The sequence below is a fragment of the Anarhichas minor genome, unplaced genomic scaffold (assembly GCF_050575085.1).
Source record: "Anarhichas minor isolate MPS153535 unplaced genomic scaffold, ASM5057508v1 ptg000010l, whole genome shotgun sequence".
Taxonomy (NCBI): Eukaryota; Metazoa; Chordata; class Actinopteri; order Perciformes; family Anarhichadidae; genus Anarhichas; species Anarhichas minor.
Window position 1 is genome coordinate 11,026,447 of NW_027466456.1, and position 26,353 is coordinate 11,052,799.

The window sequence follows — 26,353 nt, forward strand, 5'->3', positions numbered from 1 at the left end:
CGGTTAGCAGATGAGTGGATTTTGAAGTAGAGCAGTGCTAATATATGTGGAGGCATTGGAAGGCGTCTAGATGACTAAATATTTCCACTTTTACAGCCACATCCACTGAGGTTTTCCTGTTTGATCCTGGCTGTTTTTTTATGATTACAACCATAAATGCTTTTGTAACTGTTGTAAATGTCAGCCTAGCTGTTTGCTTAGCGCTGTCACACACAGTCTTATCAAAGCAAGCATTTCTAATACGCAAGGCAAAGGGGAGAACAACAAATACACTGCAATCATAATCAAATCGAAGTGTAACCAGTCTTACATCTTAATAAAATAAATGGCAAAATGTGGCAATGTTGCTGAATCGCAATTGTTTCTAAATTGATTTTCAAATTACAGTAATTGATTATAAATAGAAACAACCATGTCAAATTATATTGACGAGCTGTTAAATGGACTATTTTTTTTCCAGCACACGCAGAAAGTCGCATTAAACGGTTGCCTCGGCTTTTGCATCACCAAAACACATAAAAGCAGCAATTGGCCTTTAGCATTGCAAGATTCTTCGACAGGAAAATAATGTTGGCTCAAGTTGGTTTTGCATGTTTTTCTCCTCGCCTGCAGAGATAAGGGCTTCTCTGTGTGTGTCTTCATTTGTCTGTGGGCGGAAACATATTCTCCTCCAATCCTTAACTCTAATATCTCACCATTTCCCCCAGTGATTTCACGACTTAGATGCATGCATATTTATGAGACTCGCTTTTTTTTTATTTTTTGGCTTCTGTCCGCAACGCATGTAGAAGAGAGGGCGGCAACAAGGCGAAATAAATGGTTGCGTACTTTCAACTCACTCCAAACGAGACTATTCATCGTCGCCCCCTCTACAAGTCCAACAGAACTTAAAAAAAAAAAACTCATCCAGTTGCGTCGCGTGGTTCCCCGCGGTTCATCTTGATGGATGGAAGTGGGCTTTTGGAAAAGAGATTGCTCAGCACTGACTGCTGTCTGTGTGCCCGTGTCTCATCCTCAGCCCACCAGTTCAAAATGATGGACTACACCTATGACGAAGACTTGGACGAGATGTGTCCCGTTTGCGGAGACAAGGTTTCAGGGTATCACTACGGACTACTGACCTGCGAGAGCTGCAAGGTTAGTGCCCTCATTCCCCACTCCCCAGTGGAAAAGCATTACACTATTGCAATACTATTGTGATTATGGGGGCCTTCCCGTATCTGCTTTGATATCTACAATATTCAAGTGTCTAAATTAGTTTTTGGTAGTGAGGTTTCTAATTATTGGTGTTATTACAAAGTTCCTGTAGTGCATGGAAGCCTGTCAGTCTGAGGTTTACAGTGGCTGAGCATGGTTTGATTGTTGCCTGTGTGTATTCAGTGAAGCTGTGATGTGTTTATGTGCTGTTTGGCATTTTCATTCACTTTTATTTTACTTGAATACTCAAACAGCCATGTTTTGTACGATGCAATTTTAAAATACAATCTATACATAGTAATGCTATGGATCTTATATATTTTTTTACTTTAGTGTATTAATCTCTCTGTTCATCTTTGGAGATGTATTTTTGCGGTTATATTTTTGCACGCTAGGCATTTAGCCGACATTCTTGTCCAGAGTGACCTGCAACAAGTGTAGCCGTACAGTAAAGATTCAGTTCCTCGTCATTAACATTAAAAAAAAAACGAAACAAAGGTAACGAGGCCAAGGTTCAAATATTGTTGCGACAATTGATGTAACAAACTTTTCCTGTGAGTGTTGGAGGATTTTGTAAAGCGGTGAACAGCTTGGGTAAGAAACACGGGTTCAAAAGCAGGCAAAGTGTGTGTGTTTTTTTTTTGTTGTTGCAATTTTGGCAACCACCAAAAACAGGAGGTGGGGGAGGAGTTTTTTACCCAGGAAGCAGAGTACACAATAATACCGTCTGTTTGTACTCGCCTGTATCCTACTGTCTAAACTCTCATCACAAGTTCATTAAGAGAACAGCAACATTGTCTGGCTACAAAATGTTTCCAGGTTAATAATGAGGCTATACCGCAAAGTAAACTGTTGCAGCTATTATTTTGAGTTCTATCAACAACCTATTCGTCCCTTCCTGCCTATTTCCACTGTTCTCCTCAACACTGCGCTATTAGGCTTTGCCCAAGTTCTTTGGCTAGCCCAGTAAAGCTGTCAGCACAAAATTAAGCTAAGACAACTGTCTCTGTGTTAACACTATTCGCTGTAAAAGTGCCGCTCACAGTATTGATGCCGCGGCGCACATTTCTTGCCTATGTGGTCATTATTCAAAGCAGATGTTATAGATTTTATCCCATATTATGACCTTGAGATGCTAAGCACTTGCTTGAAGGGAGACGTCAGGGGCATCTCTGCTGGTTTTCAGACTCAGCACAAGCTCGTGTTGGAGAGCCAATCCACAAACACATTTCCCAGTTTAGTTGAAACGCTCTGGTGTGTGTGTGTGTGTGTGTATGTGTGTGTGTGCACTCATGCAGGATGTAGATGAAGTGTTTTAAAAAGTGCTGCATATCCTTGTTGAAACATGAATGATATTGATAATTACCTGGAGCTCATCATTGATTATCTCTAGAATGCAGCCATGAAATTGTCGGAGCTGGACTGCTATATCAGTGTGTTGACATGTGGCAGACTCATATTGGTATTAAATACTCGTTATCGGTTAGGCAGTACAATCTATCTCCAGTGTAGTAATGGAGGTTCCTCAGCTCCACGAGCTGGGGGGGGAGCAGCTACACTTAATTCTTAGTTTTCTATCAACATAAAAAATACCTTTGTTTCAGTTTGTGTACTGCGCTACCGGAGTAAGTTTCAGTTTATAATTTTGTGAATTTCCTCTACCCCCGTCCTCTTACCCTTTAAACCCTGTCAAAATTTGTTGGTGGCTTTGGTTGTGTTGCCAGTTTTGAAACGCAAGATTCTTTAACCTCATAATCCTACCACCTCATACACACCAGACAGTGTTAGTTCACTCTACTACACACATAAAGTAAACATGGTACCTCATACCTGCTGGAATAACAATAACAAGCTGAAACGGGCTTCATGGACCTCATTGTACACAAACAGGTCGTTCCCAGCGTGCTTCATTTTGGGAGACCGAGACTGAGAGAGCAATAGCAGAATAATCCTAAAATACTGGCATTACAAGCAACTAGTAAGAAGGTCAAGGTCAGAGCTAAAGTGCACATTGGCCATATCAGAAATATATTTAAGCTCTGCAGAAGTTTAAAGAAAATAAATATGAGCAAGGCCAGAGATTTTGTCTTTATTTCAAAGCTAGACAGAACACATATTACAGCAAGTGAAGAGCATGGGAGACAGGGATCAGGGGAGATAAAGTGGTGATGTGAATCATGTTTCTACTGCTTCTTTGTTGGGGTTAGGTAAAAGCAGTTTGGCTGCTGTATTTGTGCAGAGAGTGCAGTTTTTGAGGATGGAATTCCAAGGTCAGGAATACCCAACTACTAAGATTATTTTGTCAAATTAAAATTAGACTTTGCTTTTCTGAATAATAATTGCAGACAACCATTTCAGATAATTGTGATGATTTCAGACTGTATTTTAATTTGTGTCACATGTTTGGGTGAATGAGGCAGGTTGCTATTTGTAATGACAAGAAAAATGTGCAAAAGTTGCTTCTAAATGGGCCTTTTTCGAGTGCCTTTTCTTGGTTTGAACTGGCAGTCAAATGAAAGCTTTTCAGGGATGTTGTCCGCTTAATCTCCAGGCGTGATGTTGTGTGGTTTTTAGAGCATGTTAGAATCCAGTTTGGTTCAGATATTTATAGCGCATGCTGTGCACTAAATGGAAAATTGGAGAGAAAGTTCTCTTTGAAGCATGGATTTTTTTAGCACGGAGAGGTCGATAATCCAAAAACGAGCGCAGCAGATTTTTTTTTTGTGGAGGGATCAGGCAATGCAGATTGTCAATTAAATTTGGGTTTGGTGAGATATTGACAGCAGCACATTCTTTTTCTTTTTTTTTTTTAAGGACCAGGTTTAAGGATTCTCCTCCTTGGTTATAGATCTGGAATACTTTAATACCATCTTCCCGTTGTTTGATTTTCACTGCTGCTGCCTATAATTAATTACATGTTGCAGGTATGAAACTCTGTAATCCCGGAACTGTGAATTATGGATATAATTTATTGGATTTTTTTGGACTCCTGTGCTCATGTTTTTCAATAATTAAGTGGAGAGTTAAAAAAGATGCTTTCCCCGTAAATTCTGCAGTCGCTGCCTGAATATGATGAGATATTAATAATACTGAGAAAAGTAATGTCATTTTGACAGGACACAAATTACATTTTGTACACTTTATAAAGCAGTTCAATAATGCTGTGAAAACACTAAGTGAGGCAGGTATTTCTGCTTTGCTTATTTGTTAGAAGCTAATTCAAATTAAGGTATGGTGTAAATGCAAATTCATAAATAATTTCCTTGACTTTCCGTGACTTTAAGTTTTCCACATCATTATGAAAAAAAAACTTTCCAGAAAGACTGACATTTGTTTCATTTGTAAGAAGTGCGTATTCATGCTCTGCTTCATTCTGCATGTGCATGTCCGTAAAGCATCCCAACATCAATTGGAGTGTAGCTTTCAAAACTTCCCCCTATGTGTGTGTGTATCCATTAAGCCTGTCCCTCTCCATCTGTCTGGGAGTGTGAATGGGCCAATTACCATCGCATTGCAGGGGTCAAGCGGGTTGACGTCTTAATTGGTTTTCTCCGCAGGGCTTCTTCAAGCGCACCGTCCAGAACAACAAGCGCTACACATGTATAGAGAACCAGAGCTGCCAGATTGACAAGACCCAGAGGAAGCGCTGCCCGTACTGCCGCTTCCAAAAGTGCCTCACCGTCGGCATGAAGCTAGAAGGTACGGCAACATGTTTACTTTTCTACAGTTCAGGTGTTTGGCTCATGGCTCAATGACTTTGAACTTCAGTTTTGCTGGACTTCTGCCTCTGTAATTCAACGTGTTTCCAGTTTAAACATGAGCTGACAATGAGCTATAACCTAGGGAGAAATGTTCAACAGTGTTTCAAAGTGCAGCAATGACTGGTAGATAATGTGTAGCTGCCAAAAGTTTGGTATTCTTCTAAATAGATAAATAGGACACAGTTGTTGCATAAAGGAGAAAGGGGTTTCATGTCCAAACTACCTGTGATGATGACAGACTCACCACTAGGATTGCAATGTGTTGCTCAAAGGCTCTCAGACAGAACAGATGGCTGTTAATAGTACTTAACATGCAACGTGCCGTAACCAGTGCTGGAGGAAGTAGTCATATTGTTTGCTTGAGTAAAAACATCAACATTACAGATTTTAAATTAGACATTATGAATCAAACGCGCTAAACGTATCAAAAGCTAAAGTAAGTATCTGGGAGAATATTTTAGTTTTTTAAAGTGCACATTCATGATACTGTTTTTTTTTAATGTACGATTTCTATTCTGGGCTTTTACACCAAACACCAATCACAAAAATATGATCTAGAATTGACAGTATGCATTTGCAGGAGTGGAAAAGCAGATCCAGTTATTGCTTTCTGTGTACTGCATTATATAGATATTTTTATATGATGCCTGTTTGCAATTACTGTTGCTGATAGTTTGGGAGGGTAAATATAGTTGGAGGTTGATTGCTTCTGGATTTCCACAGAGGTGCTTTAACAGTCTGAGTGAAATGACAGAGTTAGCCTTTTCCTTTGATCCACAATTGAACACAGTTAATCACAGCACGTTCACCTATTAGGACTTCTTTTGGTGAAAATATTCTTCCCATGATCAATTTGCATGTGAATAGTTTCCTTCGAAATTGACATGGCCACCATTTAGGAAAGGTTGATACCTGCTCTGACATAATAATTGCCTGTATGGAGGGAGAATATTATATTTATTTAAACATTTAACAATGAACAGCTCAGTAATATCCGTTCTCGCAAATGTCTACCTAGAACTTTGTGAAGTGAAACCTTTCATTACTACCAAAGTGTTGAAATCCAGCATTGCTTATTAGTATGTTAGATGGGGTCAAGGGGAGTTAGGGGGTATCTTGTAGCTGCTGTGCACTTAAACTTGCCAGACAGAGTAATAGATAAAATATTAAACTTGGCGGCAGGGCGAGAATGGTAATGATGATACTTTTGGCCGGCCGTTTCGAGGCCTCTTTGTTTAATTTAAACGTGGCTCAGAAGCTTGTTCAAACACGGCTATCCAGAAGTGACAGGACGGCAGGGCAAGAAACATTCTTCCAATGGTCAAAGATAATATTTAAAATGAAATATTTTTCCACACATGAGTTGACAAGTTTTATTCTGAAATCGCTAATTTTGGAGTGGATAAAGCAACCTGAAGGTCATCTTTCAATACGTGTAAAATGGGAGATTTAAAAAGCTAAAGATAATCATTTTGATTCCGTTAACCGTGAAGCTGTTAAAATACTGTCTTCTAAAAAAATACAATTTGTTTTTCTTTGTGTAGTCTTTAGGAGCAGGTGTTGTTATTCATACAGTTTCAGTCTAATACTGAAACAAAATTCTTTACACATTTGTAATTTAAGCCAAATTAAAAATCCCTAGGCTCCAGGAACGATCACATACAATTGAGAAAAGTTAATGTATTGAATAAGTAAGACCCTGGGAGGGTGAAAGTAGACCAAAGACAGCCTAACTAAAATCTTTCCGGAGGCTTCTTCCCTTTTGCTGCCTTTTGTGGTGTAATTAATTGCTGTTAATTGTGAATGGCCGCTGGGCAGAATGTCCCGGCCTGTCATTTTCCAGCTGACACGGGTGGGGAGGGGGTAGCGTTTGATTTGTTTCGCTGGCGGTAGCTTTCAGCTCGGGGGCAAGACGGGCCCTGCAGCACTCTGTCAGGGGCCAGAAGCTCCAGTGGGCGACTCCTGCCACAACCAGTAAAGACGTCCGATACAGAAAGGCTGACAACCCTCCCCTCCGCACACACACACACACACACATACACGCTATACACACACACATACAGCTCGCCCTGGTAAACACATACATATATTCATGAGAAGCCCAAAAAGGTGTTCAGAAGGCCACGGGCAAGAGTAAGAAGCTGTCATTTGACCTAAAAAAAAAAAGTGTCTACAATAGCAGTGAAAGAGGAAAGGAGGTTTGGGGTCATGTGCCTTGTTATTGCAATAGTTTCATACCATTACACAGCAGCTTGCAGCAACATTCGAGATATCGAGACAAAATGTGGGCAAAAAAATGTGAGGAAAACTTTCAAGTTGACTAAAAGTGTTTTGTTTTTTTACTGTTTACTTTTGCCTTTCTGGTGTTGCTCTATGTCCTTCCTGTTTGTCGATAAGTCTGCCAACCCATGGGGCGGTCTGTGCAGTTTGCTGTGAGGGTTGTAGCAGTAAAGAAGTGTGTGTCTGTGCGTGTGTTAATGTCTCAAAGTTGTGGGAAGGCAGCGAAACAAGGTGATATGGCAGACGGGCTCAGAGTGATATACAGTAAACAATGATGTGAATATCACCCCATCCCAGCATTAAGAGATCAGTCGTATTATCTTGAATTGATGACAGAAATTGTTAAACTTGACGTCTTTGCGTAACGAAGGAATGCTTCAGAGGCATATCATATTGTCCTCTGTGTGCCAAACGACTTACCTCTGACCTAGTGTGCAACATCAAAATAAAATTTAAAAAAACTGTTTCCAGTTACTGCATCCACTTTGAGATTCTAAGAAGGCACATGTTTATCCCCAAAATGAAAACTCTTTAACCTATAGTATCAATTAAACTACATGCCATCAGTTTTAACATTTGCCAGTATCATGAAATTATAAAAAGTTAAATATATGACTATATTTGTTATTAATATTTGTCAATAAAAACTTGTTTAACCTGCTAATTTATCTTTTCCAGTTACTGTCTGGAGCACACACTCTCCCTCTCTTTCATATACAGACACACAATGATGACTGACCCTGGCAGCCACGCTCTCATTTCACCACACAAACACACACACACACACACACACACACACACGCTTTGGTGCTGTAAGAAACTCTTGCATCTCGGTATGCACTGCAGCGTCTCAGCTCTCACTGTTGACTCATTGAGGAAAAAGAAAAAATAGCCACATCCCACTAAGGTTTTGACCCATTAGCACGTCATTCACTAAAGCTGATGAAGCGTGACGTATCTGAACGGCTCCCACTGGCATGATTTTCTTTTTATGCTCGCTAGAAGTTGCCTCGCATCACATGCTTCACTGAGCTGCCTAATATTCTCCTTCACTTGTGTATCATCTTAAAGACGGAGCGTAACAGTGGTATTTGTACACTCTGGTTCCACTTGTGCGCTATTCAACCAAGCAGAACTTAAATCATTTTCTTCTTAATAACCATTGAAAATGTAAGTTGAGGACAGGCACAACGTGACAAATGGTAATGATTACAATATTCAAACAACAAAGAACCAAATGCTTATTGTTTTACTCTCTGGTTCCTTTACAGTTTTGAGATGCTGCATTTCAGATATCTTTTGTGTTTTCATGCAGTTAACCCATCATCAAATCTAAAGTAATCAATTACTATCAATGCAAAACCTCTAAAGAGCCATTCAGTACAAATTATCGACACCATCTGAGTGTTTGTATATTCTTCACTGTATCTCTCTCCCTCTGCGTCTTTTTATTTCCTCCCTGTCTCCATCTTTCTTACTCTGATTTGTCTTCCATCAGCGTCCCAGTACCTGCAGTAGAAGCCAGGGAGCTGTCCCATTACTTATGCATAGGTATCATAGGTATTCATGTGTGTGCATGGGATAGGGCGCATCCGGAGCAGGGGCCGGGGCCCCGACATGACAAACAGGGTGTCAGCAAGGCTCCGCGGGACCCATTAATATGCTGGCGGTCGACAGGGATCCTCACCTACGCGCGCTTAATATTCCTGTATATTAAACAACCATAAATCAGAGGATATAAGCGCTGAGGAAGGTTGTGTGTGTGATGTGTTTCAGTGTGTTAAGGGTTATGTGTGCAGAGACATTTTGTGTGAGTGAAGGATGCTGTGTGTCTGTGTGTGTGTGTGTGTGTGTGTGGTTTGTGTTCGTACATGTTTGAGATGATGTGTACACGGGGTACTGGATACTTTTGGGAAAGAGGAACAAGATTTTTGGTTGGGTCAGTTTCTGAATTTATGGATGTGTGTGTGTGCCCGAGTATGTTTTTGTGTGGACGTGCTCTCAGACAGTAAGTCGGGGGAATTCGGAGTGGAAGACAGTGTCAGCCTTTTAGCATTTGAGCCTGGCTTTAGCCCCAAAGCCTCACTGCTAACCCACCATATCCCCAAACCAAATCATTTTCACACAAATAAAAGTTTATTCTCATATATTCACTATAACTGTTTCCTTTGGGATTTTATCCGTTCATATATATATAAATGAATGTGTCCTTTTTTTCTTTTGGCCTCTACCTTTGCGCTGAGCTAAGTACACCTTGCTGCACTTTCCAGACAACTCCTGTCAATCAAGCTGAGTGTGCAGCACTGTAGTCTTTTTTTGCTTGCTGTTGATGAAGTTTGTTTCATTTGTGTAGGTGGCTGTCTTTCCTGTTTGCCTGTTCAGCAGTGGTGGCTGTCATTGCCAAGCTAACTATTCAGTTTGTGTTGTTTGTGCCAGACAAACCACAAACATCAATCACAAAACTTTCTTGGCACCACAGAAACCTACCAGTGAGTTTAAGAGTGGAACAGACACAAGATTTTATGAAAGGGAAATTCAATTACAGCTGTTGTAAAATGGTTTCTCTTCTCATGCATGAAAACATTTACAAATTACTACCATACTACTAATTTGTTTTAACCTTGTAACCTTCTTAAGCTGCAGTGTCATATGGCAACTTTGCATCTAACTCATTAACATGTCTCCACCTCAGTCAAACGCACACATTCATCTTCTCCCCCAACACTCACGCATACACTGTCCCGCTCCCCTCTTCCCCTCCCCCTCCCATATTAATCTGTGTTACATGCATGCAAATCACCTTGTTTAATTAGAGACAAAGAATCTGTGTGTGTTTGTGTGATATTCATGATGATGTGGGTCCCCGGGTCCGAGGCAGGCATGCAGGCAGTCGGGGCCTAATTTTGTTTTCCCAGTAGGGCCAACTATTAGTTTCTCTGCTCATTAATTACAGTACGCTGTTGTGGAGAAATCATTAATAGTTAAAGTCGCCCTACAATAATGTATAATGGATACATTTGACGGCTCCTGATTCCTTATTTTTTCCTTTGATGTGTGATCAATTTTTTAATGGCCATGACAATCTCCGGGCCTCGTTGAGTGGGCAGTGGAGTTGAACTCAAGCATGTTGGGAAATGGTTGTGTGTGTGTGTGTGTGTGTGTGTATAAATTGCATTCCATTTGAGTCGTCGGGGGCTCTCAGAGGTGGCCAAGCGTCTGGCCTGCTACTATCTCTCGCTGTGTGATCTGGGCCAGTGTGTGATGCTTCCTGTGTGTGTGTGTGTGTGTGTGTGTGTGTGTGTGTGTGTGTATGTGTTTTCTCCAAGAATGTCCGAGAAAGAGTCAGCATGTGGGTGTGAGTGTGTGTGAGAGTGTGTGTGTTTGTATGTGTGTGTCTCCACTCTCGGCTCAGATCAATGGCAGACATTTTTGTGACGGAGGTCATTAAAATCACTCCCAAGGCAGCTCGGAGAGTGTGAGTGTGCGTGTGTGTGAGTGTGTGTGTGTGTGCCCCTCCTCACCCCCAAACTCTGACCCCCACCCTCCCTCTCCACATCTCCTCTTCAATTTTCTTCTTCTGTCGTTTCATTCATAAGTCAAGACATCGTCAGCTGCAGTGGACTTAGGCCGACTATTTACTATGTATGATCACGGCAAACGTTTGCACATGTATTTGCATATTCAGTTAAATATGTTTCTTTATATTGAATACAATGAAAATAATATCTAATAGTCTACAGTATTGGTATTAGGGAGATCTTTTCTGTTGCATAGCCTCCCAGACGACCGTTAGCTCGTTACACGCTGGGCTCGGCGAGCCTCGTCAGAGTAAGAGGTAATTAAGTATGAATAATTAACACCAGGGCCCCCCGACTGGGAGACAGCAGAGCAGCTTCCCCGTGGCAGCAGTCGGCCAGATCACACATGGCCCTCGTAGCAGTCCACCGTGTGCCCATCTCTTTCATTAGAAATACCCACGACACAGACTCGTTGTGATCCTCACCGCAGGATCCTGCACTGAGGGGGGGGGGGGGGGGAGGCAGGGGGCATCATGTTTGGTTCATCAGAAAAAAAACAATTTGCTTATTGTCACTCTTTTCAGCCTTTGGGGGTTTTGTAAAGAAAAAGGTTTTCTGCTAATGGACAGTGACATTTTAAAGTTTTTAGACATTGCAAAATCAGATAACATTTTAAAATATGTATTTTTAAATGTATGAAAGAGAGCTTTCTTTGAGTCCATACAAATATCTAGCTTTTGAGGTGTGCGTTTCCTGAGTGGTAGACAGAGATAGCCAGCTGTACAATGATCACTTAGCTGAGCGGTTCATAGAAGCTTGAGTCTCTGGTCAATGAGTAACGACACTATCTGTTAGACCTGTGGGGTTTACGAGTCAACAGGTAGATGTCAAGTGTAATCACCACAGGTAAACCTTTGCCCTACATACGAGTTACAAATGACAGGTTCACTTCCATAACGCCATGCTTGTACATACATGGACAAATCTCACAGCATCGCTATAGTACAGAGGATTTGATACGTAAAAGCATTGTCAGCATTTTCCTGTCAGTCACCAGCAATCCTAAACAAACTAGTTTTCATTTTTTCAGGTTGTGAAACTCTTTTTTTGTATACATGGTGGATTTGTCATTCCGTATAAAACACTAACTTGCTTAGTAACAATCGTGCGATCTTGCATGAACGCCGTCAAGAATGAGTGCATTCAAGACAAAAGATGTCCCTACTACAGAGCTAATATTGTCTTCTTCCTTCTTGTCTCCTTTTTCATCTCTCTTTCCATCTGTCTGTCAGCTGTGCGGGCGGACCGCATGCGAGGCGGCCGCAACAAGTTTGGCCCGATGTACAAACGCGACCGGGCCCTCAAGCAGCAAAAGAAGGCGCTGATCCGAGCCAACGGCCTGAAGATTGAGGCCATGACTCAGGTGATGCAAGCCGTGCCCACCGACCTCACCATCTCCTCAGCCATCCAGAACATCCACTCGGCCGCATCCAAGGGCCTTCCACTGAGCCACCACCCGGGCCACCACACAGGCCACCACCACCACCACCACCATCATCATCATGCAACCGCCCTGCCCCCCACAGACTACGACCGCAGTCCATTTGTTACTTCGCCGGTCAGCATGGCAATGCCACCACACGCCGGCAGCCTGCAGGGCTACCAGGCGGCCTATGGACACTTCCAGGGCACGCGCACCATCAAGTCTGAGTACCCAGACCCGTATACCAGCTCGCCGGAGTCCATCATGGGCTACGCCTACGTCGATGCCTACCAGACAGGCTCGCCGCCCAGCTTCCCTCACTTGATCGTGGAGCTGCTCAAGTGTGAGCCAGACGAGCCACAGGTTCAGGCCAAGATCATGGCCTACCTGCAGCAGGAGCAGGCCAGCCGAAACAAACACGAGAAGCTCAACACCTTCGGCCTCATGTGCAAGATGGCCGACCAGACGCTCTTCTCCATCGTGGAGTGGGCACGCAGCAGCATCTTCTTCCGTGAACTCAAGGTAGGCTTTGCACGATCCGTGTGATGAGAGGGATTACATTTGTAAGTGAGGAAAATATTCATGCGTTATCTTATTTTCACGGTTCTGGCAATCCTTCCTATTAATTATGAGCGTGCTACTATTTAATCTCTAATTCTATTTGCAGATGCTCTGCAGGCCTTCAATAAGTCATCCTGCATTTTGTTTCAATGATAAATCTTTCACCACGTTGTCATCCATAATTGACAGTACTTTACACAGTTCATGAACATCATGTGCTCAATCCTTTATCTTCAATAGGCCTTTAATCTTCCTCTTTCATGCACTGGCTCAACACTAATGCAGAGTACACAGGGCTGTGTGTAGGTGTGTGTGTGTGTGTGGGGGGGTGCTCGTAGCTGCCACCTCTGTCTCTCCCACTGCCTGATCAAAATACAGCAGCCAGCCACATTTACCCTGTGTGTGACACATCTTTTGGCTATGGGTTGTGAAAACTGTGACTACAAGCTTCAGGCACTTTTCATACTAACAGGGTCCTAGTCTGAGGGCTTTATGTGAACTGCATACCGCCCATCTCCCCTTGAAATATCCCTCAGATCTAAGTGGGCACACACTCTGTGATGATAAGAGATGTTGGCTATTAGCATATTGGTAAAAAAAAAAAAAAAAAAAACGAGAGCTGACTAAATCACTCAGAGAATAGTGTCACAATGACAACGAATTGTCTATTACTTTAATTTTAAGATTTAAGATTTTTTTTTTAACCTTCAGTTATTTGTGATGGACATTCTTTTAAAGGCATTTTCATTCGGTATGTGTCATCTGCAAAGTCTATTAAGACAACAAAATCTGAGCTTGGTAAACACTGCGTTCTCCGTCAATCCCAACTGACCAATAGTAAACGTCCGCTAACGCCTCACTGTAAAACTGTGATAACTCCCGCTTATTCATCACAGAGCCCAAGGGAGAGTTTGTGCGCTCGCAGCTTCATTTGCTCTGAATGAAGGTTAATGTTCGGAGCGACATGAAAGGCGTTTGATTAGTCTGTGCTTCACCTGTTTTTCTTCCCGTTCTCCGACTCCTTTGTCTGTTTGTTTCACACTGCATCGCCACAGGCTCAGCTGCATATTCATGGGCACGGGCCTGTTTGCAAAATTCCCTCCAAATATTTCATAGTATTTTGATTTTAAAGGGGAAAATAACAAATGAGATAAATGTGATATTAAAAACAGAGCTAATTACAACACTGAAAAGAGTCCTTGAAAAAAACATGTTGACATTTAGCATACGCCGTGTCCCCGCTATTGACATTTTCGAGATCTGTATTTGCATTCAACTGGGGTGCGCAGTACTTCACTTATATATATACACACACACACACACACACACGCACGCACGCACGCACGCACGCTCGCTCGCTCGTAAGGTGTGGCCACAGCTAATAATTGTGTGTGGTTTGCCCATTAACTTTGAACGATCATTTTTGCTCCACTCTGAACTCTCTATTTCTCACACCCTTGTCCTAATTCAATTATCTCCCCCACTTGTGTTCGTCACTCCCTGATTTGCTGCTGAATGAAATGTCATTATGTTTGCCTAATGAATATTAATTGGGCTGGGTGCTTGTTACAAAAGGTAGAAAATGACCTGAGCTCAATGCAGTTGCAGTTGCACAGTCCTCATAGGTTTAGGGAAGGTGGGAGCGTATTTAACTTGAACGAGGGAGATAATTGAACTGAACCCTCCTGCAGTATTTTTAAAGAGCCACCTACCTAAAGCACAAGGGGGATTGATAAAGTCCTTCCTTGCTTGTTTCTCATTAGTAAATACTGGGAGAACTGCTGAGCAAGGCTGAGTGTTGGTGATGGTGAGGGGAGTAAGCAAACCCTGAGCAGGCCAGACTGATATTGAACACATTTTAACTAGCATCGTGGATGTTGTTGTGATACACTCCTGGTTTTGAAACATCTCCCTCAAATAGTTTGCCTTCGAATGATTTATCTTCAGCTGAGCTTTAAGGTTTAATTTGTTTATCGATCATAATTGCGTGTTGAGTGTGTGTACTGTGCAGTGTGCGTATGTGTGTTGCTCGTCTGTTCCGCTGCCAGCTTTTATGCGTTTGCTACTGCAGTTCAACACTAAATTACAAAGAAAAACCCGCCCAGGACCACTGCCATCTCCCTGTGAATACGTCTCCTTTTGTTTATGTGTTCATACATAGGAGCACATGCAGGCTAATGGTCTTGTACTGTTCAAGCATTACAAAACATTGCCAATGTTAGAGGATTTATTTCCTTTAATACTAAAAATGCATACACTTTTCTTACCATATGGTGTTAAGGATACAACTACCTACTGCAAATGGTGAGTGTCCCGTTGTTTTAAGACATCATGCTTTTGAATCCACCTGACCTTCGACATCTCCTTTTAATATGGACCTGACTAATGAATGTGAGATCGAGCCTGGGACCAGAGAGACAGGATTCAGAGCAGAATTGAAGGTTTGTCACAGGAGTAGTGTGGCGCTGTAGGAAGCTATAAATACACTTTCATCTCACGCACACACATATACCCACATCAAGACACAGACACCGCTCACACATAACACACAGCCCCTCTCACTATTATTAGCGCCGTAAGAACAAAAGAATTTCTCTGGTAATAGAGCCAAGCTGGGAGAGTGTGTGTGGGGCGTCTGCCAAAAAAAGTGTTTAAAGATTTAGTTTCCATAAGTTGGCGTCGGTCACAGGACTCATAAATATTTAGCCATTAGGAGAACCTTCTAAAAAGCTCTCCCCATTCTTTTCCAATGCAGCACATTGCCTCTCTCTTTCTCCCCCTCTTTCTGGGAACGAGGTATGACTCGAGGGACGTTTATTTCTAACACCTTGGATCTGAGAAGATGGGGTGGGCTCCTAAGTTACCGCCAACCTACCCCAGTTTTGATTGGTTTAACACATCGCAATTCAGGTCTGGTGCACTGGTTTTGAAATCAGAGACAAAGTGGCGTGATGAGAGAAGGTTTTGGCAGGGTTGAGGTCACGATCAATTTGTGGTTATTTTAATAAAATTCGGAGCAGGGTGAAGACAGGTGTGTGTATTGTATGTTTATGTGAGTTTATGTCTATAAGTTTATGTATGTCTAGGTTTGCACTTGCACCCAATGCACCTGCTAAGTTTACTGAGCCTTAGTTTGCGTTTTTAAATCAGAGTTTGAGTATGTTTTCCTTGATATCAATGCTGTTACAGATACACATTTAGGTCAGTTGTTGTTAATGTATGGATTGTATTTTTTTTATGAAAGTTTGGATTGTTGTTAATTAATCTGGGGCATTTCTAATTGTTATTTATTTTTCCTTTTTTTCAAATATACCGATGTCTTTGGAAAAATTACAATTCTAAAACCTTATCTTTGAACAATTTACATTTTGCAGATAAAACGTAATTTTAAAATGACGATGCACAGATACATATTTATCAGCAGGTATTTTTAAATGTGTGGACGTGTTTCGTAGTTTGTATTCTGCATATGAAAGTATATTGGCAGGGCTTAAACCAGTATATGAGTGTATGAGTTGTTTACACTGCATCAGTATTTGAGTGTGTTCTAAGGAGGTTTGTCTCTCAGTGACATTTGCTAGCACATGGTACTCTGCCACCCCTCCCCTCCCCTCCCCATCCTCTGTCCTGCCATGAACCCTTCCACCCACTCTGGTGCCAACCGTCGACTAGTCAGCTTTGCGTTTTAAAGGATAAATATACTCAAAAATGCTTTTTAAAAGGCAGCTACTGGCAATGATTGGACTCCTGCATTCATTTGGTCTTTAGGAGGTATTAAAAATCCCAGATAGCAGTCTCTCCATCGACTGCAGCCAAATGGATGCCGTGTTTTGAGTTTTCTTGATTTAAAAATGGAAAAAAACTGAAAAAATCGAATTGTAAGGCATTCTAATAGAAAAATCCAGTACTTAGCAAAAACATCTAACTGAAAACAAAAACAAAATAAATTAAAGTAAAGAGGCAAGTAAATTGACATATTGGAGATAAAAAAATGTTGCAAATAAGACAAAAAAATTTAGAAACAAATTAAGCTGGCCTTGTATGAGACACAACTCAGATATATTATAACATTTTTGAAATCAAAATAGTTTAGGTTGCTGGTTGATCAAATCTAAATACTTGAACCTTTGGAATAAAAATGTGTAAACACAGCCTTCTTAAAAACACCTCTTCTAATGTTCCTGTTTGTGCGATTATGAAATGAGATGACATATGAGATGTCTATTTACACTGTGTCTGTGTGCGTGTGTGGGGGTGACTCATACTGTAGCTAGTCCACTGCTACCCTCTCCTCCATTGTTCCAGTGTTGGGATGGCTGGCCTGACTCCCAGCCCAAACACAATGAGAGGGAGATTTTAGCAGGGCAATTGGGACTATTGATTCATATGTTTATATCTTACCTTCCTAACTATACTCCCTTTTCACAACCCCCCCCCCCCTTCCTCTCTGCACCCTTTCATAAAAAGGATGTGTGTCTGATGTTGGGACAGCGAGCACTTTTGTGTGCCTTGTCAACACTCAATCTGGAGAGGAGGGGCCGCGTCAAAAAATACTTTTAAATAATCCAAAATGGTGTGATAGAAACCTTTGCTTCTCCATTCTGACGGACTGACTAAAGCTGGTGATGCTGTGATTATTTAGCAAATAGGATCCCCCTTGGTATCTGCATGTTCATTTATTCTCAGCAATAAGTGTTGGTAAAGGGTTTTGGGAGGACTGCCACATACCAACAGTGTGTGCCATCTCCTGTCAACAAATGAGGCCTGACAACATTGTTTTGCATTTGAAGCTATATAAACCCACTTTCTTTTCTTTCAGTCTTTCTTCCGCAAAAACTCTAGAAAGCGAATTGCAAGTGCACCACAGATGCATCAAAAATGTGAAACAGTGTTTGCATGACTAGGCTCTGGGGCAGGGACACGAGAATAGAAAAGTTGCATGAAAATCAAACTACAGCATCAAAAGGAATTTAGCCTCAAAACTGCACAGTTTGAGAAGTGTATCACAACATTTCAAAGAGGATTGAAGCAGTTGTGAAGGAAAAGCGTCACCTTCCTTCTCCTTACTAAATGTTTAATTCACAGTAACAAGAGATGACATGTTAAGAATCTGTCTTGAGTCAAATGTTGTGTAACGTTATACATATATTTAGTCCGTCCACCTGATAAAAGTGGAGCAGGGAGGAAAAGAGCCGTGGCGTTTTGAAATGTGGCTTCGCTGTTTATTTTAGTCATCCAGGGACCGTTTTTTGGGGGGATCCAGACAGGTTTTTGTACTTCTATGTCTCTTTCATTTTTTTTTCCTATTTTGTCTCTCTGCATGTAGCGGGAATGGCAAAAACAGAACTGGGGGCCATTAAGTTGAGGAGGAACTGTATTAGAAGTCTTGTTCCCTGGGAAAGCTCCCAGCTGAGATGGGTCGGCCATATTGGATAAACAGATGGCTGGGGAAAGGAAAGGACAGGCGAGCAGAACAGAGGTGAAACAAAGAGGGGAGATGAGAGAAGGGGACGAGTGGAGGAGGAATGTGAAGAGGGAAGGAAAGAAGAGGGACTAACAAAGAGGAAGAAGTGAGGCAGGGAGAACATATAAAAGGTGATTTGATGAAGGAGGGGAGTGGAGGATGCTAAAAGACAAAATATAAATATAAAGACAGAGAAAGAGAGCTGAGAATTTAAAAAAAAAGTTAACAGGAAAGGCAAAGGGGCAGGAAAGGGATGAGGTAATGGAACAAGATCTGTAATATTTACACACAGAAATATATAAACGTAAAAATAAATGTAAATATATGTATAGTTCAGACTGTCTAAATATTTAGCAAAACTACAATTGAGTTCTTATTTGAATAAAATGTGGACAGTTTTTCCATCAAAAATATCTTTTCTGATATATATTCTTTTTATTTAAATATTTTATATATTTTACTTTTCAGCACATCAATCACATTATCATGAACCACAAACTAATAAATTCAAACAAATCAAGAGTTTACAAAACATGTTTTACCTGTGCACCATCCCTGCAGTCAGATATTCTCAGAAAGATCCTGGTCATTAATTCTCTTCCAACACAAATTTCAAAAGGTCTTAAAACCTCACAAAATACAAAGAAATCCACAAGCATTTCAAGCAGTAGAATTATTTACAGCACAGACTATTTCTTGCCCGTTTATTCGAGTCCTCTAAGCGGCAGCATGTCCGTCAATCCCGCGGTATGACAGATCCCTGGGTTAGGGGCAAGAACAGGGGTGATGTTCACATCCCACACCTGAATATTCTCCACTTATAGATTTACCTGAGTGAATAATGTAAGGTCCTCTGATACGCCACACCCTGCAATGCTGCATAATGTGCCCCCCTTCCTCACCTTCCCTCTATCTACAGCCATGAATATTACATGAATTTACTTTGGTGAAATTACAGTTACACCACCCTCCCGCCCAGGTCAGACTGGACGGTCTTTTTCTACAGTCTTGTGCTCCTCGTGCTCACACACACACACACACACACACACCTTCTTTCCATGACCTATCCAGGAGCAGTCTAATTTCCAAGGTGCAACCAAGCTCGTGTGTGCATCTTTGTGTGTGTGTGTGTGTGTGTGTGTGTGACTATGTTGGATAGGGGGTGTACTGCTCCTGCCCTGCTTTGACCGCTGATTGCACCTTTACTTTTTTTTCTTCACACTCCATAACTGAGTGGAAATTAATAAGCCGTTTTAGGCGTGATCTGTGAACCCTGGGAAGCGGTATATCTATACTAGCTCCTACACACACACACACACACACACACACACACACACAGATTCAGAGCCTCAGGCTGCAGTGTCTGTCTTGTCATAGAGGTCAACGATCCCCCCCGCAACAACCTCCCCTCCCGACACCCCAATCCTGACAAACTGCAAGCGTGATGGGGTTGGCGGCAGTACGCAGTTGGCAGAGATTTGTATGTGTCCCTGGTCCATTGCATTTGAATTATTCGGCAGGCTGTGTTGCACCCCCAACCCTCACATATACGCACACACACACACACACACCTCATAGCATGCTTTCTTTACCTTAGTTGGGAAGAAAGAAGGTGCATGGAATGACGGGGAAAGAACGAGGGACGTAAGGAGATGGGGAGTTCAAATGAGTTACAGAAAAAGAAAAGAGAGAGAAGCGCTAAAAAGGTGACATGAGATTGAAACTGAGTGGCAGAGAAAGAAAAAGAAACATAGTGAATGATTTAGAGTGAGAAAGTGACCATGAGAGAAAGAGAGGACAGAGTCGGAGATGGAGTTTGAGACAGAGATATCGCAGCAAAGAGGGAGGAAGAAAAGAAGAGTTGACAGCGAGATATAAAGAGAGATGAGAGAGAGAAAGAGAACATGAGAAGGAGATAACGAGGGACAGCCAGAGAAGGACAGAAAGAGGGAAGTAAGGAAGAGAGGAAAGTATGTGTGTGTGTGTGGGGGGGAGATGAACAAGGGGCTGCAAGAGGCAACGACCAAGGGCATGAGGAGGAGGAGGAGAGGGGGCATGGTGAAGGACAACAAGGGAGGGTGTGGTGGGGTGAAAAGAGGACGGTAGGTGTGGGGTGGGGGGGGGGGGGGGGGGGGGTGTAAGGGGGGAACAGGTGGAAGGTTAATGGGCCTGGAGCAGATCCACCAGACGCTCTTGGGCTTGATATATGGGCCCAGGGCCTGGCGCGGGGCGTAGGCTTTCAAAGATATATTATTTCATTTGAGGAGCAGCACCATTCTGGCCGACAACCCCCCCTCACCCCCGCCTCCACCCCCCACAGCCCAGCATTTGTCCAGTGATAGATGACACGCCCCCCCAACACCTCAGCATACACACAAAAATACACATACAGTATTGTCCCTCCCAACACACACTCAGAAATTCTGTCAGGAGAGTACATTTTCTTTCTCTCTTTCTTTCTTTCCTTCTTTCCCTCTCTTTCTTTCCTCCCTTCCTTCTTTGGCTTCCTCACCCCCTTCTTTCCTCCAGCCTTCCTCACCCCCTCCCGGCTGTCAGTCTTTCTCCCAGGCTGCAGGCAGGTCCTATGGCCGCCTGTGTGTTTTTTTAAGTTGCTATTTTAGTGGTAACAATATCTGTTTGATCAGTAGCACTGGGAAGGAGCAGGAGTTTGGGGAGGGGGGTACGGGGGAGGGAGAGGGGGGTTGGTTTCACAAAGGCCTCTTTTCATTCATAAATTATTGACCATTGCTCAAGATTTCACTCTTTCTTTTTCATAAATACTGTAAACCCCCACCCCTTTTTTTCCAATAATACCGATATGAAATGGAAAAAGTAAATTTAGGATCTGTTTTAAAAGGCACAGTGTGTGTTCAGTCAAAAAAACAGCATGCATCAGACATAACAGAGTCCGTTCTCTATCTGGACAGCTACAGGTTGGACACCTTGAATGTGTTCCTACTGTTGCCTGAATGTGTCCCCTAGCAAGGCACTGAAAGCACGTGGCACTACTCCCACACGGCCCACAGGTGAAACGTACAAACATGCAAACTGTAGGGGTGTCAGAGGGACACTGGTAAATTAAAGAGTCCTTATTCCACTGTGTGCAGGCATGTGTTTAGCGGAAGCTCTTATGGTGTAATATTTTTTTTTCCGCTAGGTCAGTATTCATTTGCTAGCATAGCCAAAGTCTGTATTTTCCAATAGCATCTGCCAAGCTTTGGCTGTTTGACTGGAGGCGACCTCAGATCAAATTTTCCAATGTCCTCCTCACATCCCCCTGATGGTTGTAGAACGAGCTTTAAGAGCCTTTCCAAATACTGGAATGGTCCCGTAGGTTCAGCCCCAGGGGAACGCAGGAAGCCGGAAGGAAGAACAGGAAACTTGTTAAAAGAGAAGATTTAAAGTCGCCCGTCCCAGAGGAGCGGCAGCTACAAGGAGACGACGGGGGTTAGGAGGTTTTAGCATGCACAAAGTCTGCTCATCTACTTGTTGCTTTGATGAGGGATGAAAGGCTGTCATGAAGTACGAGTTTACAGAGCTCCCGGACATGATAGACTCAACTGTCCTCAAGAACATTTCCTCTTCCTTGCAGCGTCTTTATCCTCACTCAAGGACTGTTTTCACTGTTTCAACATTTAACTGAAATCCTCACTCAATACGTGAGAGCAGGTAGGGGAGCACACGTGGACACTGACAAGACATGTAACTGTTGACAGATGGATCAAGTGTCCGCACCACCCCTAAACCTGTAGAAGAGAAGTGTTTTTATAACTGCCATCTATCGCTGCCTTTCTCCATCTCACCCTCCCCGACAAACCACTGCTGATGATGCAGTAAAGAAAAGCAAAAAAAAAAATGCCTCCACCTAAGTTTTTCATTTTCAAGCAAGTTAACACAGCCTGATTCACATTTGCGAGCACTTTGGGCATTCGGCAGGAGAAAGAGCAGGTCGTGTTTAAGTCTTGTTTGAGGACGATCAGGGTAAAAGCCTTTTTTATTGGCAGGTCCTGCCGCTTGTTAAGATGGTGACTATAGGCTGTGCTGTTAGCCTCGGTGGCCCCGAACTAACAGGGTTGTTGTTTCACAAGTTGGCAACAGTCAGTCAAATCAGCAGGGGGAGAGAGAGAGAGAGAGAGAGAGAGAGAGAGAGAGAGAGAGAGAGAGAGAGAGAGAGAGAGAGAGAGAGAGAGAGAGAGAGAGTGATTGAAAGGTGTTGAGGAAGTGGGAATGAAAGACAAAGAAAATAAGTAAACAAAGTGGATATGGGGAATTGATGTAGTTGGCCAGGGTGCTAAAAAAATCAAATCAACAGCTTGCAAACACTTTACACACTCCACCAAAGTAGAAAGCAGCTTTCTCCCTCTCCTATCCTCCTCTCTACTGTGCTTATAGTTATGAGCCGTGTTAAAGTTTAAGCAGGAACCTTTCCAAAGTGCCTCCCATCAGAAACTCTGCAAGCCAAAACGGTGGTGCTCACAGTTTGCAGCAGCAAAAGGACAAATTAGATGTGATCCTCGTAAAAAGTATTGTTATCTGCCGGGCGGGCTCGGTGGCTGAGGGTGCCGATATGTTGTCAGGCGAGTGGTAAATATACAGACAGAAGTGCCGGCATTTCGCTTCTAAATAGCTCCTGGCTATAGAGTTTCCTAGAGGTCAGAGGGGCAGAGGTGTGGCTGTCGGAGCCTTATGCCGACCCTCAACCTCTAAACTAAACTCACCACACAAAACTATGCAAACCTGTCAGCTAATTTATCTTCCTCTTTTACATCTTCCTACATTTGGTCTCCGTAAATGACACGGTTTAGAAAGCATTAAAGCTCACATTGAAATCCCATTTCACATTGAAATCTGTTGATGAAGACATCTATTCACTTTGTCAGCCCAAAATTACTCAGTTTGAAAAATAACATTGAAGACTGAACATGTCAATGGGCAACAATTAGCCATCTATTCCTCTAATTCAACTAAGGGAAACATGTTCAGTGAAGGTTAATGGGCTAAATCACAGAAGAAGTTGTATTTTCTAATGACTCCATTAAACAATTATGGTAACATATGTTTAAATAGAAAAAATGTATTAAAAAAATTTGACATTGACAGTAAAGGCCAAATCGTGTGTATCTTAAGGGATACTGAACAGCAAACTTCTTCAGGCAAAGAGTTTATTCCTCAAACTGCACTCTGAAACACAACGCTCAACTGGCTTTCCAAGTAAGCTAACAAAAATAAATAAAAGAAACACAAAGAGCCCTACAGCTTCTAATGTTCCGATGTTGCGTGGCCTCAATTATCTGCGTGTAATCCAGCCTGCCTAGAGGTTGTGACTGTGTCTGCTGCTTTTGTCACTGGGCTGTCAACAGTTGTCCCCCAATGTCTATTTCTGATGCTTATTTACGGCTCGCCTATTCTGGACAGGGAGTGGGGAAGCTTGGTGGGGTCGGGGGTCCGGGAGACAATAGACAAGACAGTGGCGGAGCAGAGCCGACAGCTCGCCTTCTAGTTTTACACTTAAAGAGTAGAGGGGTATTTATATTCAACTGGGAAGGCGGGTGATTGAATTTGCACGGCGATGACTGATGCATGCATTTCATAGGAGTAACACTAGACACTGTGGTTGTGTTGTGACGACGAGCGAGAAATTTCATTGGGGCCGCACGGCAAACAACGACCCAGACGAGAAAATGGCTTCAGCCCCGCCGGCAAAGTAGGACAAAGACACCTGTTCTCTATCCTTACTTTAAGCATTCCTTTCTTTGCTGGTTTTCATTTTTTTCTTGCTCCCCTCGTTTCTTTTACACTACACCAGGACTTTTTCATTACTCTCGCCACCATTCCCTCTTCCTCACCTCTCAATCTGTCAGTCTCTTTCTTCATTTCTCCCAAAGCACCGTGGCTGCAAACCTGGCACGAGCTACAGATAAATGATTCCATACATGTGAAATAAAGGCATGGCACTAATAATAGGCATTACAGTCCCGCGTGCTTTTAAGGATTGCGCCCACTTAGAGGAAGATGAAAAGAGGCTTTTCAAGCAAGCTGAAAACAATGACGAGCAATAAACCAAATATGCTGAAAGGGGTACTTTCTGAAAAGGGTGTCTACAACACATTGAACTTCTGGAAATGAACCAGAAATGCTGAAAAAAAAAAAAAGACAAGGTTTTCAGGTGGCAAGCCGCAGTCTCACCTTCCCTTAGGCAATTACTTTATACGCCACATGTTGCACTGCACTTCCCACCATCAGCAGCAGCACCACTAGGCCTCATACTGCCGCAGCAGTGCTATAGAGAGATTTCTCTCTCCTAATACAGATGCATTCGTGGCAGTTTCTGTCAGACGAGTCCTGGAGATACACTTCAGGGAGAAGCAGGGCTCCATCTGTTCTGCTGCGTTGTGGTTTTGATGCCTCCTCTTCCTTGTACTTTGACTGTTTACATACAACAGGAGCTCCGGAAATGCTCAATTAGCTAATTCAGATATTTAATTTGTACATCAAGGGCTGTGATCCCAGTGATCTCTGGAGCTGTGCCATATTTGGATGTGGGTTCACAGCTGTCTGCTCTAAAAAACCCACCAACCAAACCCCCTCACAGCCCCCCCTCAAAAAAAAAAGCACACCCATCCCAGCGCGTCAAACGCTAATGGGAATCTGTGTCTCCCGCCCTCTCAGACAAAAAGCATCACTACGTCTTTCTGCATTTTAAAACAGCTTTAGTCTAAGCTTCGTTAAGGTATATTGCATATACAGTGTGTGTCTGTGGGTATGTCTGTATGTGTGTGTGTGTGTGTGAGACAGAGTTATGGAGGACTGTCTCGACTGTTCTAAATAATACAGAAGGGGGAAGCCTTTAGCCTGTCCTCTCTGTCTCCTCTCTTTCTTGTCTTCGCTTCCTCTTAAAGACAGACAGCCAGACAGGAATTATGGGGTCATTTCCCGCTGTCTGTCAACGAAAGTCGCACGGACGCAAACTATAGTACAAACACACACACACACACACACACACACGTGTACATATATGCATGTACATAAATCCTCTCTTACTCACGTCTGACAATCATAATAACCGTACAATAAAGTGAATGCAAAGCCCTACTTTTAACCAACTCACGCAGAAATCTGCATACACACACACACACACACACTCCCCTCCTCACCTCCTTATATTGCATCTCCTCCACACACCTTTCACACTCAGCACACAAACACCAAGTCATAAATTGCAGCATTAACTCAAATAATGATTGCACGGCATGAAAATTCAATGGATGGGGCTTAATGCCCTGGAATTGCCTGGTAGATTAAGATCTGGGTGTGTGTTTGTGTGTGCTTGGGGAGTCTATAAGGGGGGGGGGGGGGGGTGTTGATGGATCAATACGAGTTCTATGTTCAGCACCTATCAGCCAGGAACCTTAGACAGTCCACTTGCACAACTCATTTTGCATTTTGGATGGCATGCATTTTCTCAGTCTGCAAAGAGGAGAGTGGTGTGACGGGAAGGGAGCAGGAGGCTGCACATGTAAGTGTGTGTATGCAGGTATAGAAATGACTGTGTGTCTCTGTGTAAGTATCCAGGTCTTGACATGATTGCGTTTGTTTGTGCATGTGTCTTGTGTTGGAGTGGAGGAGGAGGAGGAGGAAGGGTTACTTTTGGGAGATGCCATTCCCTGGGCTGCGTGTGTATTAGCGGTCTAATGTTCATGTGAATAATTGATTAGGGCCTCTCTGTGTTTTTGATAATTAGATGATAGCTTCTTCGCTCTAAGCCCTGAGATTTCAAGTGTGTGAGTGAGTATGAGAGTGTGTGTGTGTGGGGGGGGGGGGGGGGGGGGGGGGGGTAGGTAGGTAGTCCACTTCTGAGGTATCTTTAAAACAATAGCTCTCAAAATGAAAAGAAAAAAACTCCTTTCCTCTAAGCCATGCACTCATGGATTACCTTTCTTCATAAATGAGGCAACTGTACATACATTTAGTTCTCATAGCCTATCTGGAGATCTCTTTCATGTTTTGCCTCACCAATGAGTTGGGCTCACTTTTCTTTAGACACTGTACCACCTGGATTGATTATGTCATACAGGATCATAATAAAACG

At 42.7% G+C, this 26,353-nt stretch overlaps 1 protein-coding gene across 1 annotated transcript in view; it reads left to right on the forward strand.

Moving 5' to 3' along the window:
- The window catches only part of nr5a2 (nuclear receptor subfamily 5, group A, member 2), a 62,102-nt gene that overhangs the window by 2,139 nt on the left and 33,610 nt on the right, over positions 1–26,353 (forward strand). The window contains exons 2-4 of the mRNA XM_076088140.1: positions 1,019–1,137; positions 4,755–4,896; positions 12,049–12,761. Coding sequence (XP_075944255.1) covers positions 1,019–1,137; positions 4,755–4,896; positions 12,049–12,761 — 974 coding nt within the window. The remainder of the gene's footprint in view (positions 1–1,018; positions 1,138–4,754; positions 4,897–12,048; positions 12,762–26,353) is intronic.